The sequence below is a fragment of the Catharus ustulatus genome, chromosome 6, assembly GCF_009819885.2.
Source record: "Catharus ustulatus isolate bCatUst1 chromosome 6, bCatUst1.pri.v2, whole genome shotgun sequence".
Taxonomy (NCBI): domain Eukaryota; kingdom Metazoa; phylum Chordata; class Aves; order Passeriformes; family Turdidae; genus Catharus; species Catharus ustulatus.
In genome coordinates this window covers 34438280-34453777 of record NC_046226.1, presented here as the reverse complement: position 1 = coordinate 34453777, position 15498 = coordinate 34438280, and the positions used below count along the sequence as shown (strand labels likewise).

Here is a 15498-nt window from a genome sequence, read left to right as displayed (position 1 = left end):
AAGTTAATAGCTGCTCTATGATCCTAAATTTGTGAGAGTGCTGGAAAGTACTGGAAATGCATCTGTCATTTAGTTTTTACATAAATCTGAAGGAACATGAGCCTAAAACAGGGGAATGAGATGACTTTAGCAAATGTTGTGGAGTATTACCTCTGAATGAGACTGTGTATCAAGTGTGTTTTAAGGAATGATGCTCTGATCTTAGTCTGTTTGTATCAAGCAGAATTCTGTGTGAGGGATATTAGGTTCAGTTGCTAAGTCATGTTTTAATTAATGTCTGAGAAATTATAAAATTTCTGAGGAAAAATAGGATCAGGCAGCAATAGTTTCAGGGGATAGGAGTTGGAGTTCAAGTTAATTAAGATACATTTCATGGGAAAAAATGTTGTGTTTTGAGAGGGACAAGTGCAATCTGCAGCATGTGAATGAGAATGGTCAACTCTACAAATATACCATGGACACTAGCCCATAGTCATGTAGAAAAGGATCCAAATGCATAAATATCACAACATGAATATGATCAGACATGAGAAAGCATGTGAAGTAAAGCTGTGGTGCTCTTGGGGCCTCAAATGGAGTGCTGTGCTCAGTTTTGGGCACTGTACTTTGAGAAAGATGTTCCCAAACTGACAAAATTCAGAAGAGGGTATGAAGAATGCTCAGAGGCCTAGAAGAACAAAATAGTGAAAGAAAGGGGTCCATTTAGTCTACAGAAAGAACAGCTGAGTAGAAATGCAAGTCCTGAGCTGCATAAAGGTGTTCTAAATTATTATGTGAAGTTGTAAATTCTTTTTTTGTCTGCTGGGAATAGGACACAGAAATGGTCTCAAATTATAGGAAAAAAGATTTTAGGGTGCTTTTTGATCTTGCACTTTCCCATCATTCTGTGACTAATTCACTTATTTCTCCTCTTAATTGTTTGCACTGTGACACTTTCATAATTTAAAGTCTGCAACTGATATGATGGAAGCAACTGGTCAGGAGGATGGAATAGGCAGGGAGAAGTTGTTTGTCACTTGATTTTCTGTCAGGTCAACTTCTTTAACTTACCCTGTGCCTGAATGGCCACTGAATCCAATTGGAAGGCAAAGTAGCAAGAGCACATGGTAAGGGGGAGTGAGATTATGTGTAATGGCAAACTTCACCCTCAGGTTTGATATAATAGGCTAATCTGCCTAACGGCAAGGATAATGAAGAAATGAAATAGGCTGCCTCAGAAGGGTATGAAATCTACCTCAGCAGTGTTTTTTTAAGAACAAACTTGAGACTTATCTTCTGAGAATAATTCTGACAGAACCTGGTCTTTTGCCTTTGACCAAGGCCAGCTAAGTGATCAGCTTCTTGAAATACCATCCAGTCCTGCGTTCGGTGATTCATCTACTTCTGAAGTTGATACAATGAGACTAATCTTTCATGTTATGATTTAGAAGTATTTCCCACTTGCCATGTGGGTTCTTTAGCAAATGGACCTGCTATATGGGAGATAAAGGGGAATAGTGGTCTTGAGCTTTGTCCACAACCAGCAAGGTTAATGCACTCTAAAACTGCAGTTTTTCAGTACTGACTGCTATGGTTTAGAAGTGTTTCTATTAGTACACAGGAACTCAAGTGTGTTTCATGAGCTATGCAGATACTGTTTGGACTAGATTTACTTTTGGCAGGAGTATGTTCTGGCCCTCTTCAGACTGTTTTAGGTCTAAACCAAATAGATTTTTCTTCTTATGTCTCTTTGAATGTTTCTACAGGAGCAGGGTCAAATCTGTAACAAGCACTGAAGTTGACTAATTGAGTCTTTTTAAAATGTGGTTCCTTTCTGAAAAATAACTGTAGAATGGCATTGTGTAATTCTTAGCTGGGTCACACAAAGTTTTACTTTTCAACTTGTCAATCATACAGTCATAAGCAGAATCTGTTTAGGAAAAAATAAGTTGCAAGTGAAACTATTTCCTCATTGTTGATGTCAAACTTACTGTTTCTCACACCATGGACTGAAAAAATTACAAATTCTCTGTCAATCTTCAGTTCCAGAAAACCCACATGTGGAGCCTTGCTAAGGTGTTTGCATGTGAAGCCGTATATACAGGTTATCCAGATATGACAAACCTGTTGCTGTTGGTATAAGCTCAATATTATTTTAAGAATGTTGCTTCTGATTCAGTTGTAGAATTGATGTACATATACAATAAATTCACCATAAATTGAAAGCATTTTAATTAATCTGCACGGAGCAAATGCTACAGACCTCAAGTTTCCTATAATTCTCAGACTTGTAACTTATGTTCCATAATGTGTATGCAGTTTGTGTCTGATGAAACATAGTTCCTTACTACAGAGCATAAAACCTATATATTCATATTTTTTTTTACCTTCTCCCTGTATACCTTCCCATACATGTGCACCTCCCTCCTTTCTCCCCTTGCAGGGTAAGAGTCAAGTTTGGGTAATGGAGATTGCATTTGCTGGTTTGAGTCAATTAAGACTTGCCTTTTCTTGGGTTTAACTTACCTGTAACTTAGCACTGTTTGTTCTCTGGTGTGAGGATGTAGAGATTGCTGAAGCATCTTGTTTGCCAAAAATTCTCTGTCTAAATTGGTCTAACACATTGGGTAACTTTATTTTCTGGTGGAACTGGCTTTGAATCATAATTACTTCAAGAATAGCTGAATTGGAATTAGAAGAGAACGCACATTGAACATGGTTAATGTTATATTATTATATTATTAATGTTATATTTTGTTAAACTTTTATGTCTCAGTGGGATATGAGAGGAATAAAACTGTGGCGTGAACAGGTGTAGAAGTTCTCAAAGACAAGAATGTGCAAGAGAATACATAGATGGAGAAGGAAGAGCTCTGCTGTGTAGGGAACGTTTAGAAGCTCCTTAGATATGGAACCACCATATTTAAGAGCTCTTAAGATATGGAACCATTTGGTGTCACCACCAAAGTTTTATGGAGAACCAAGTGTCTGTGAAGAAGGAGACATTTGTATTCAATAGGAAAAGTAGTTTCCAAGGCAAACAGGCACTAAGGAATAGGAACTTGTAAAAGAGAAGGTAGTGGCAATTTTTCACGCTATCAAACACTTTTCTGCACAGGTTGCAAATTATCCTACTCATACTGTATGTAAATTTTTTTTTTTTTTTGTGTCTGGACAGTGGTTGATGGAAATGATTATGAGTTGAGACACCTAGATGGCTGTGTTGTTAGGTAGGAGGATGTGTAGACTTTCTGCAGTGCTTTTGCAAATTGGTTTGCTATGCTAACAAATAACAACAATATGTTACTATGTTTTGCCCTGAAATGTCCTTTACAGGAAGCAATAAATGAAGTACAATAGAAGCAATGTTGGTGTTCACCTGTGTTAAATGTTGCTTAAATTATTTTTCAAGTAGTGATAACATTATGACATTCAATATTAAGTAAGTAGAAATATTATTAAGTTGCATAGATATGAAGTAGACATATAAATCTTAGTTTTAAGTGAGTAAAAATATGTTTTAAGTGCCTTAAAAAGTAAAAGCCTTAGAATTTAGTGTGAAAAACATAGTCCTAGACGTTAGTGTAGAAAACAAGTCTCAAAAACAAGTCTCAGTGAGAGCTCAAAAACATAGTTTTAGACATAATAAAAATATAGTAGGAATATTGCTTACATTCTTCAGGTGTATATCAATATTTCTACTTACTTGTGGTTGGCAGCTTTGGGAAGTTGTCTTGTTCAGTGTGACAGTTACTTCTTAATCTTAACTTGAATAATGTGGTCACATGTTTCAACACTCACTCATGTTTCTGTGTCTCCTTATTACAAGCTCATCTGCAATCACTAGAGTCCAACTTTCTCTCCTATTTCTAGGAAGAAATACAGGTCTCCATCAGTTTAGTTGACCATAAATTACTGTGAGATGTTGGATCCATCAAATTTGACTCATTCTGAGTAGCTATCAAATGCATCACAAATCTTTGTATCATGTACTCTCGTTTGATGCATGAAGTAAAAATCAGGAGGAGGAATACACAATTCCATGGAGCATGGGTAATCATAACATGCTACTGTACTGTCTGTCAAAGTGTCATAAAATCTGTTAGGAGACTCATAGGCTGAGACACTGTTTACTTGTAGGATGTTTGACATAACTCAGTTCCATGGGAAAATTTCTTAATAGCAACATATGATGTGAAAAGTTCTAGGAAATCTGATTAACAGTAGTAATGAAATCTATGTATGCATTTACCTTTTTTGTATGTAAACAGCAGGTCAAGTAATTTTGGTTTATTTTTTTCTCTTTTTGATGTCTTTGTCCTCTGGATAGCAGCTCAAAAGGCTCTGAGTTCAGGCTTGTGATTGTGCAAAGAATCAGTAAAATGTTTTAACTCTAATCAGCATGTTTCTGGTGTCAGTTTTCACTTGTAATGCCATTCTCTTTCATTTGTTATTAAAGACAGATACCAAAAATATTTTGCATCTGACTTGAATAAACCTTATTCAGATTTTATTTTCAGGCATTCCCAATTGCTGCTGAGAATGCTGACCAATACAATAGCATCTTGATTTTTTCTTTTCCTAATATAAATAATAACTTAATGCAGTTGAAGCACAAGCAGTCTAATATTTATTTTCTATATAATTGTTTGCCAGACAGAGAAGGAGGCACTTAAATGTATTTATGTATAGAGCTCTGAACTGAGAACTGCATGTAGGCAAGTCATTAGGAGTACAGCAAGATGTAAAGCACCAGAATTGAACTTCCTTTCTTCAGGTACTTTGTCAGGACTTCACCTCAGAAATATCTGTCTTAACCTTTACAGGTCTAGAAGCCTGGCATAAGAGTGTGTGCTGAAGACTTCTGAATGCTTCAGTAAAATCTTTCAATCTTTTATCAGTCCTGAGCCAACCTATGCTATGAAGGCTTTGCAAAGACTGTGGGAGGATATACGGTTGTCAGTGAACGGGGGAGAAAGTTAGTGTTTTATGAATAACATAAAGCAATGCTGGCAACAAGGAGCTGGTGTAGAAGCATTTTGCCAACATGCATATGCGAATTTGGCATGTAAATTTTTGAGTTTCCAGGTTGCTATAGGTTGTCACTATGTGTTGGTAGAATGGCAGCTGTTTAATTCAAACTTTTCCTGCTGATTGCTCTGTTTTCATTAATTTTAATTGAATACCTGACTGCATGACATCTTAATGTAAATGTGTGCCTATATATCCAAAAAGGCATGTATTTTTTATGCTAATTAAGGTTTGAGCAAAGCCTTTTATGAATAGCTGCAGAGTTAAATAATTTGTCTGCAATCAATTTACACATGGCTCAGGCAGTAATGCACTTTTCCTTTATTTCTTCTAGGAGGGGATGACCGCCGAGTCTTACTATGGCATATGGAAGAAGCCATCCACTCCAGAGTCAAACCAGTTCAGCTGAAAGGGGAGCATCACTCTAACATTTTCTGCCTAGCTTTCAACAGTGGCAATACAAAAGTGTTCTCAGGAGGTAAGGAAAGAAGAGCACCCTGATTTAACATGAACATATATTGTGAACGCCTTGGAGTAGAAACCATGAGTGAGATCCTGCTGCACATGACATCCGGAAGGTGTTCTCAATCAGCAATTGAAATGTTTTTGGGAACAGGGAATACTTTAGCTAGCACAACATTTTCAATTTTGTCATGTCTTTTTCCAAACCATCATGAGAATCCTGGGTCCAGTCTGCCTCTATTTGTGCTAAAGATGTGGAAAACATTGTCTTTGTTATTCCCTCTTAGATGTACTAAGAGCAGACCCTGGCACTCAAGCCTGATGCTTGAAAATATTTTCTACTACTCTCTGATTTCAATGCACTCTTAGATGGCTCATGAAGGACTATTGCCATCTATTGGTGAATCATGTTTTCTTAGACCCCATTTCAGTTCTTACTAAGTAAGCCTCTGCCTTTCAGAACTGCTGGCACATTGGGCTCTGATAACCCTTGATGCTCTCATCTCTTTTTCATATAAATCTACTTTTTAATAGAAAGTTCAATTCTTTCTAAAAAATAAGGCAAAACAAGTGGACATATCCTTTTTCTGGGGTAATAGTTTCTGTAATTTAAGTCCATTTCACCACTGGATTTTAAAAGTGTTAAGATAGGGAGGAAAATTGAGAACAAAAAGGCACAAGAGCATAATGCAGTCAAGCGCCATTTTCTGCTGTACTTTGTTTTCACTCTCTGACATGGTCACAGAATGGAAGAGAATTTCTGTCTTTCATCAGTATGTCCATTAATATACAGTGAGACCTACTTGAGGTTATTGTGGGACTACTTGGTCAAAGCCCTTCATTACCTTTTTGACCCAAGATCTGTGAACTATAAATCAATGCTAGAGATTGATTCTGAGTGCATGTGAAAGGTGGAAACTTCTCATGCTTCAGTATTGTGTTAAAATTATAATATCCCTTAGAAAAAAAGACAAGACAAAGCTTCAGCTGGTGTCAGATTTCAAGAATGAAGTGATTCAGTTTTACTTATCAGGTGGAATAAATCCCTAGACTGTCAAGTAGTGGTGCCTGTCTTCTTATTCTGGGGACTGTGTTTTATGAGAAAAATAGCAGTACATGCTATCCTCAAATGAATGTATCTGCACAAGTCATTCCAGTGGAATTTTGGGCCAGAGTCTCTTTTACTTTAGTTTGAATTCAGACAAATTGAACCTTACATGAATATTCAAGGATGAAGTGTGCCAAATCTTGCTCGACCAGCTGGAATGGTGTTATCTCATGTACAACTCAGCCCTGTGTCCATTGGGCTTTGCTGTCAGAGGCTGCTGTTTTCACAGGAAAGGTAGAAGAGTGGCTTGATTGTACCTGGTTACTGAAGTTAACACCTGCAGTTAAAGATTATGTAAGTGATTATGGTGGACTTTTGCTAAGATGCCAGGTTAGATGAGCTGTGACAGCTGATGCACAGAGAAACTGGCCGCTCTCGTATCTTCTTCCTCCTCCAGTTTGCATAAAAACACTGTGACTCTGCCAGAAATTATTTCCATTGGAGGAGTCAGGAAGTCTTTCAGCTGCTTCATCAAGATTCAGTGAGCTCATCTGCAAGGGCTGCGAGTCTGACTCTTGGATCCCTTGTAAAGAGTCATTTTACTGCATGGCCTAGATGTACCATCTGTTTTATCTCTGTTGGTAAAATGGGGCTAGCTATATTTATTCACTCAATGATGTTCTGGGAGATTCTTAAAAAGTCAGAAAGAATTGTGGGTTCTAAGATCTACTGGTTGTCACCTACGCCCACACCTGAGTTTGGAGTTGTATTTAAATCATAGAAGTTGGAATACTTAAAAAACCCCCCAAACCAAAAATTAGAATATGTAAACTAGCACAAGTCACACAGAACTTAATTTATTCTGTAAATAAATGATTGCCAATGATTAATGACTTAGGATCTGATGACCTTTCTCTGAAGCAACTCCTGATAATAGAGGAGAAGGGATTTTCCACTTCAGTACAAATTGGATTGCATCCAAGGAATTTCAGAGCTCTTTGCTTTGAAGGAGCAAGCACCCCATGTAGCCATTACAAAAATGGAAGGCAGGAACTGAGTGGATAATGTTTTGCATGTAATCTCTGGAGGAAAAAATTGTCCCAAGGAAGTTCCCATCACTGAAGAATATTTTTTCCCTTCTCTGTTCTCACACACAGAGGAGTAGAGCAGCATTTGAAGTGCAAGATTCCTTCCTAGTAAACTGCAGGGACTTTTTTTTCTTTGCACTCAGTGTTAGGTATATGAAAAGCTGAAATAAACCTACAGGAAATTTAATTTGGTTTTTTTTAGCTCTTATATGACAGATTTGGGGTTTAGGCCACCTTAACTGTGCTCCTCTATATGTGCTCTGCAGTATTCCACCATGGCAAGTATAACTGAAGGGAATGGCAGATTGCTCCTGTCTTTCTGATTGTTGTAACTGCAATTATCAAAATAAGAGAGACTATAAATGACACAGTTGTGTACACAATTACGACCCAGTTAGTCTCAATGGAGAATGAAGTCTCCAGTGTTAAAGTAAAAACACTGTAAGTGGGACCCCCCCTGGGCTAAACAGCAGTGATGTCCTCTGCAGGGATGGATCTTTACCAGAAACATCTGGTTTGTGGTTAGATTTTTGTCACCACTTTCTCCTCCCACACACAGAACAGAGGAAAACAGTGGTTATTTCATTCTCCTTTCATTCTTTCTTTCCCATTTTGGAGCTTGTGATGGAAGGGAATTTGATCCCATGATGACTGGATGCCTGAAATCAGGCAACTGGAATGATTCTTTTGTTCATACTGGATGGAGACTGAAGAGCCAGGAGTGTCTGCTGGAGGAAATTTTGTCACTGGAGAAACTAGGCAGCATTTTTTGCTGGTGAAATACGTAGGCACTAGAGTAGTTTTACTAGGTAAAAACAGTGTGTAATAATATATAATGGGCAATTCCAAATATAATTAATGACCACTTACATTTAAATGACTTGTTTATTGTACCATGGAAAAGATGATCTACTGCAGTAATCTAAGGCTGGCAGGATTTTACTAGGAGCCTGGGCAAGGACCAAATGGCTGTAGCAAATCTTCACTAGTCAAAGGGAAACTTTCTCGTATTTCACTGTTAAGACAGCTGAAATATGTATGGGATAAATGAAAACTGAGTCAACTGAACATTTAAGAATCATAAAATGAAATCTTGCTCCTTCTGAACCTCTGTCTTTAGTGTGCATTAGGAAAGCTTCATGAGTCTACATCACAACTACAAAGATATGCAGAGCATAAAAATATGACTTTGCAGGCTATCTGGTTTTGTTGTTGTTGTTGTTTTTCCTTGAATTAAATATCAAGTAAATATAAATGTTTCTAAAGAGGAAGTGCCAAATTTAGGTAATAAAATATTCAGCATAGAGACCAAAAAAAAAAAAGAGTCTGTTGTTATAGCTTGAAAAACTCTGCATGAGCTATTGGAATTATTTGGTGTCTGTGACCCTCTTAGCCTGCACACATGTGGTTAGTTCCCATTGTATTCAATTGGTGTGATCAGAGAAAAGTGACATGATTGTCTGGTTACTTGGTTTGGTTTTTGCTAATACAGAAAATGTTACATTGGCCGTCATGTTCGTGCCTTCTCAGTGGTTGCAAAACCCTGAGTGCTGACAGTGTTATCTGGCAGTATTTGATCGGGGAGCCACGTGCATGTAATTTATGACATCTCTTTTCACCTTCCACAATCTTTTTATGGAGCATCCTTTGAGAAGGAAGAAAGAGGTATTTTCATCAGAGTTTAAAGTTTCTGCTGCTTTATGTTTTTCATTGCAAATTTCCCAAAGCTTAAGCTCAAACTGGACAAAGAATGCTAAGTAGCATATTTAAATGGAATTATTTGTTGAGCAGTAGCAGATGAAACAGGTTGGCCATGACTGGTGATATCACATGGAACCTTTCATATAACAGAGCAAAGGGTAACCACATAGCAACTGAGCTGGTCATCTCTGTTTCAATATTGGTTTTGAAAATGTGATTTTTATTTTTTTTTTAAGTGATTCGGGGTTTTTTCACCCTAATACTTTTTAATCACTAAAACATGGTGTTAATTGCTTATATTTCTCTTTTTAGGCAATGATGAGCAAGTTATACTCCATGATGTTGAAAGGTAAATACACTGTTTGTTTCCACTGCTTCAAGAACTCTTTTAATGTCAACTCACTGGAGGCATTTTCTGTTTTAAATGAATGGTTTAGAAGAACAGTGTTTTAATACTGAAATTTGCTTTTTATTTATTTAAATTCATAACTGGAGTGAAGTATTCCCCATCACCCCATTTTCTTTTTCAGCACTTGGGCTCTATATTATTTTGACCTCGGGAAAGAGAATGGTTATTAAATATATATGGTCTCTTGCAGACAGCACAGTAGGTTCTGCGTAGATTATTCTGGCACATAAACAACCGTTGGCACATACAGACTTCTTGATTTTCAACAGAGTCACCTGACTTGTGTTTAAGATGGCTAGTGCTTGGCCTACCTAACTTCCTTTTAAAACTTTGGATGCACCTGCCTGAGTCTCTACGCTAACAAGGAGAATATTGCTTTTGATACTTACTGTCTACCAAAGCTGCTGAACAGTTGGGAATTAGGTTTTTTTGAACTACATCAAGATTAGGCTTTTAGTCAAAGTGTAATTAATACAGCAGTGGTAATGTATTGAATTTTACTTCTCTAGACATCATGTCTACTGAGCTTATTGCTTTTAATGTAAAAAAACTTTAAAATTTTGTCTGTACTAATAACTTCTACAGATTTACCTGTTGATCATTCATTTAACACGAACTCAAGAAAATAAAGAAAAAGCAGGAAGAGATATATGCAGGAATGGAGAAATATAAAACTTTACATTTCTTTGTGTTTCCTGAATAACATAGTACAGACTTATTTCTTGATATGTTTGTCCAAAGCCTTTTGCATTGAATTGTTCAGCGTATATCTGCCTTCCATCATAAATTATGAATGCTTCTTGCATAAATCTTACATACAAACCAAATAAAAGTAACTGTCTTCTGTTCTGATGGTTTCTCAGGAATATCGTGTTGTTTAGTGTTTGAGTTTTCTTTTGGTTTTTTGTTGGGATTTTTTTTGGTTAGTTAGTTGGTTTTGGGATTTTGTTTGTTTGTCATTTTAACTTTTCTATATAACACATTTTTCTGACTGTGCCTTGTTTTGACAAGTCTTTTTGATATGTGCGTATTTTTAATGTGCTTTTGTTATCAGGTTTTTATTAATTTTTAGGTATGCTAAGTCCAGTTGTAATCATACAGAATTCCTTCCTCTTAGGCTATTTTGTATGGTCTTCTAAAAGAAATCTTAGTAGAACAAATTCTGATTGATTTCTATGGAAAGTTAATTGCTTTTTAATGATTACACTTGATCTGTCAGTTGCTTTTCTGTGACTTTAAATGGCTTTTTCTGTTACTGCTTTTTTCCCCTTTTTTTATTCATGATTCCTGAGATAGAGTTAGTAGATCTGCCACTAAGAACATCAATTGTCATGTGAGCAAAATGCTGATTTTATGTGGGATCTCTTTGGTGCAGCTTCCATGAGATATAGGGTTTGTATATAAAGTTTATTCCCTAAAGAAATAAAGGGGCTTTTTAAAAGAAATAAAACAGTCCCAGGGGCTTCTGATTTAGTATTTCAGTTTTTGATCACTGCATACCACTATTTCAACTTTTTAGATGATCTAAAACATTGGGAAAATTATAGAGAATGTGCTTTTTTCTTTTTTTTATAGCTGTGAAACAGCTGAAACCCAGATATACTCTTAGGGGAATTAATTTTATTTTGTTGTTTCTTTGCTGTTCTTTCCACATAAAAAATATAGGTCTCGTCTATCCTGAAAAGCAAAGAAAACTTACTGAAAAAACCATCTGGGAAGTTGCTCTTATGTGAGCTTCAATTGAACTTTTAAATGAAACCGAAACCTGTATTAAAGAATGAACATATCTTGTTTTCCTTTTTTACATTAAGTAGTAAAAATTTACTCCAGAGGGCCCAAGACTTCTTTCCCTTTCCCATTATATCCTTCCAAACTTAAATCTAACGCATGTCTTCCATAGCATGTTGCAGTATCTGAACTTTTTAGTGTTTGAGTTTTAGTTTGAGAGATTTTTTTCCTCATAGCATGAAGTCAGTGCACATGGGTACTTTGTTTGTTTTTTACTGTAATTAAATGCAAGGGTCTTCTTATGAAATTACAGAAACTTTGTCACAAAGTATTACTGGGTAGATAAAGTGGTAAATGCTTTGCTTTATAAAACAATAGTGAAAGAAGGAAGAAGGATAATGTTGTCTCTTTTCCAGCACTGAGACCTTGGATGTGTTTGCCCATGAAGATGCAGTGTATGGCCTTTCAGTGAGCCCAGTAAATGACAACATCTTTGCTAGTTCATCAGATGATGGCCGGGTTCTTATCTGGGACATCCGAGAGTCTTCCCATGGAGGTGAGGTCTCTAGAAGGAAAATATTCAATATACAATTTAATTGATTCTGGAATAATTCATGCAAGGCAAGGAAGAGAAAATTTGTTTATTTGGGACAGTCATGACAGTGAGTCTTGGAGAAGGGTAAAAGTGAGGCATAATTCTTTTGCCAGTGATTGGCAAGCCCTGGTCTCTATGTTTCTGTTACTCTCTTAAATGACTACTTATAATTTTTATTGAAGATGGTGTTGAGATGCTCCCTTCAGAAACATGTTTGTACTCCAGAGTATAAGAGCTACAATTGTGAATGAGCATAAGGAACAATAGAAAAGTAATCCCCCTACTTTTCATTAAAATTACTTAGTGCCTCGTTAGTTTAGCTCCTGTTATCTCTCTTTGACAGGCTGAAAGGCAACTTTTGATATCTTAGGAGAAAACCGTGGTGCCAATCTGTTTGTAAAAAAAAGTGTGAAGGAAAGAACCAGTAATTAGTGACAATGATTTGACTGAAGAAATATACACAAATTGAAAATTTATTGAAAACCCAGCTCCTTTGTTTGGCAATCTGATGTTTGTCTCTCCATTCAGCTGATGTAGGCCTTTGCTTCTCAGTGGGGGCTGCCATTTTAATAACACAGCCTTTTATGTCCCAGCAGGATTCTGATTTGATGATGCAAACGTAGAAGGTCAGTTTTGGTGTCAAACCTTATTTGGAGCTGCTGGCAGACTAACAGCAATTTCTAAAGCCTTTGTGCAGACTGGCAGAACACAAGTTGGCTTCTTTTCTTTTTTTTTACTTTTGACTCTTATGACAGCAAAGAGCACCATGGAGCTTCATCTGTGGTCAGAGATCTTTGTTTTCATCACTGCTAAAGAAACACTAAAAAGGAAAATCCACGATGAAAAGACTTGTAATAGAGCATTAGCGGAGGGTACAGACAAGACAAGTAAATGCTAATTCTGTCTCATTTACTTGATAGGCAGTCATTTCATAAGGTATTGGGAATTTAAGAGGGTTGCCTGCTTAACCATGTTTTTTATGTGATAATGAGTGAAATGAGGAAAGAAAATCACAGTTCTGGGGGTGCTTGTGGGACTACAAGTGCTGCACTTGGTGGCTCAGATAGGGACAGTAATTTTCTCCCAGGCACATGAGTGAGACAGGAGTTGCACCAAAGCAAACAATGAATGGGAAGATCTGGCCAAATACCTGGCTAAAAATAGAGATTGATTCTGGTTTCTTAGTTGATTGAAGGAGTGGCAGCATGCCACAAAAGATACAAACAAGGGAGAGAGTTAGACTGTGCCTAAAGCTGTATGCTCACAGAAACAGAGAGAAGGTAACAGAGTCAAGACTTCTCCCCACTCTTCATGGAGATAGTATTTTGATGGAATAAGGCAGAGTAGCAGTCCAAAGAGAGTCTTATGAGAGGGAGAGTTTGAATGAGCATGTTTTCTACTCTGTGTATGAACAACAAGAGCTAACTGTTGATATTTTTTTTATGCAAGAGGAACACCCTTCTTGTCTGCTTGTACAGCACTTATGAGGTGGCAGGCTTCTCTTCCCCAGGGTTAGCAGTTTCATACAAACTTATTTCACTTCTTGTAATATTATTCTCCCTGGGTAATCAGAATGTGGAAGCTCTCAGGCATATATTACTAGGAAGTTTTCGGACGCCCCTCCATATATAGCTCTTATCAGATGAGCATTTGGTCATGAACTTTAAGAAGATTCAAGATTTGAATAGCTAGTTTTAAACTCTGATAACCTTCCGTAAAGAATTATGTCTTGAAATTCAGTATGTGTCCTTTTCCATATTTAGACAGAATTAATGTAAACGTGGGTGGATTTAAAAACTTCAGGTTTTATATTGCTTTGGATGTGTCAGCTTGAGAAGTGGTTTAAACATGTCTCCATATCTTCAGATCTTGTTATGCTATTTCCATATTCAGCTGCCAAACTCCTTGCATTGAACAGTTGAATGCATTATTTGTTCTTATGTTTGAAATTTCAACTTTTTCAACAGAGCCCTTCTGCTTGGCACACTACCCATCAGCCTTTCACAGTGTGATGTTTAATCCAGTAGAACCCAGATTACTGGCTACTGCCAACTCTAAGGAAGGTGTGGGACTCTGGGATATTCGTAAACCTCAGAGGTATGATCTAGCTGTCCTTGTTTTATGCTGTGTTATTTCTTTCTCTTGGGAGGTGATGACATGCTGCTTTTTAAAAAAAAAAAAATTTAAGTCAGTGTATATGGTAGTAAGAAAAGATGCAGTACAAAGTTAACAGCAATGTTGGTAATCAATTATTTTGCATAATAATATTCTTCTTCATACTTATGATCTAATTTGATTTAAAATGGGGCTAGATCTTCAGTGTTAAGGTAAGTGATTTTTTTTTTAAATCTGCCTGGCTTCACCACTGCAAATTAACTTGGATTGCTGCGTCAAATTCTCATAATTATATTTAGCACTGTCTTGGTAAGAAGCATGACTGGAAGAAGCTGTGGTGGGCACTGCCTAGTTTGCAGTTTGTTTTTCCTGCCCAACTCAGTTTTTAGTGGCTAACTAGAGAGTGTGGTCAAGGCAGCTTTTTACTCAGTGCTTAGGAGTTTGACATCCTGAGTGATACAGACATCTGTATAATCATTTGGCTGTAGAATGTGCTTCCAGATTTGCATAGAGTTAAAAACAAGGTAAGAGAATTAGGTTGTAGCTTGAAATATGGTTAGACTGCGTTCTAAAGTGGATGTATGAAATATCTGATGCCAGACTTTGGCATGCATGAGAGATTAAGCTTTTTCAGTCTTTCACATTTCGAATGTTTATTTTTCCATCATAAAAATCTGTGGTGGGTTAAGTCTGGCTGGATGCCAGCTGTAACATAAATGACTGCAGGTGTTAAGTCTTCAGCTACCATTTTTCTGGGATACCCATTAGCTCTCCTCCTTTGCTTGATCAGAGATGTGTCCAAAACACTGTGAGAAGTGTATGCTTGGTTTAGGGGAAAAAAAAAAGACTCTAAAGGACTCTGCTGCCACTGCAGATTTTTTCCTCATGAGACTCTCAGGAAAGAGGACTCTTCAGAATGGTTTCTTGTCCTGCTAGTGGGCTGCCAAAGTCAGAGTCTCTCATATTTAAATAAAGTTCTACATGTCTCTGTAGATCTAATTTGCTAATCTAGAAAGCTGGAACTTTTTAAAAAATGTATTTGTGGCAATTCACTTTGTCCTAAGAGGAAAAAATATTATTAATTTTAGATCAGTAAATATACAATCCTCATTCCATTGAGGAAGTGGAAGCCAGAATTTACATATCTACCTGCATGTTTTAGTTTATTACAGTCTCTTCTGGGGAAAATACACTTAATTATCAGAGGGAAAAAATAGTTCTTCTTAAAGATAAAGTAATCGTGTGATAGACTGCATAAAACTGAAGTTAGTACGTGCAGGAGTTTGTGAGTATTTTCCATATTCTTATTAATAATAAAAGATGCTGTAGTTGCAGGTAAGAT

General features: G+C 36.8%; 1 protein-coding gene across 4 annotated transcripts in view; it reads left to right on the top strand.

The window, feature by feature from the left end:
* The window catches only part of DCAF5 (DDB1 and CUL4 associated factor 5), a 65669-nt gene that overhangs the window by 4579 nt on the left and 45592 nt on the right, over positions 1 to 15498 (top strand). For 3 of the 4 annotated variants that reach the window (XM_033061585.2, XM_033061589.2, XM_033061588.2), the window contains exons 2-5: positions 5345 to 5488; positions 9622 to 9658; positions 11863 to 12002; positions 14009 to 14138. In XM_033061585.2, the coding sequence (XP_032917476.1) occupies positions 5345 to 5488; positions 9622 to 9658; positions 11863 to 12002; positions 14009 to 14138 (451 nt within the window). Of the gene's footprint in view, positions 1 to 4438; positions 4958 to 5344; positions 5489 to 9621; positions 9659 to 11862; positions 12003 to 14008; positions 14139 to 15498 lie in introns of those variants that run through there. The other variant, XM_033061587.2, reaches the window with a different exon arrangement.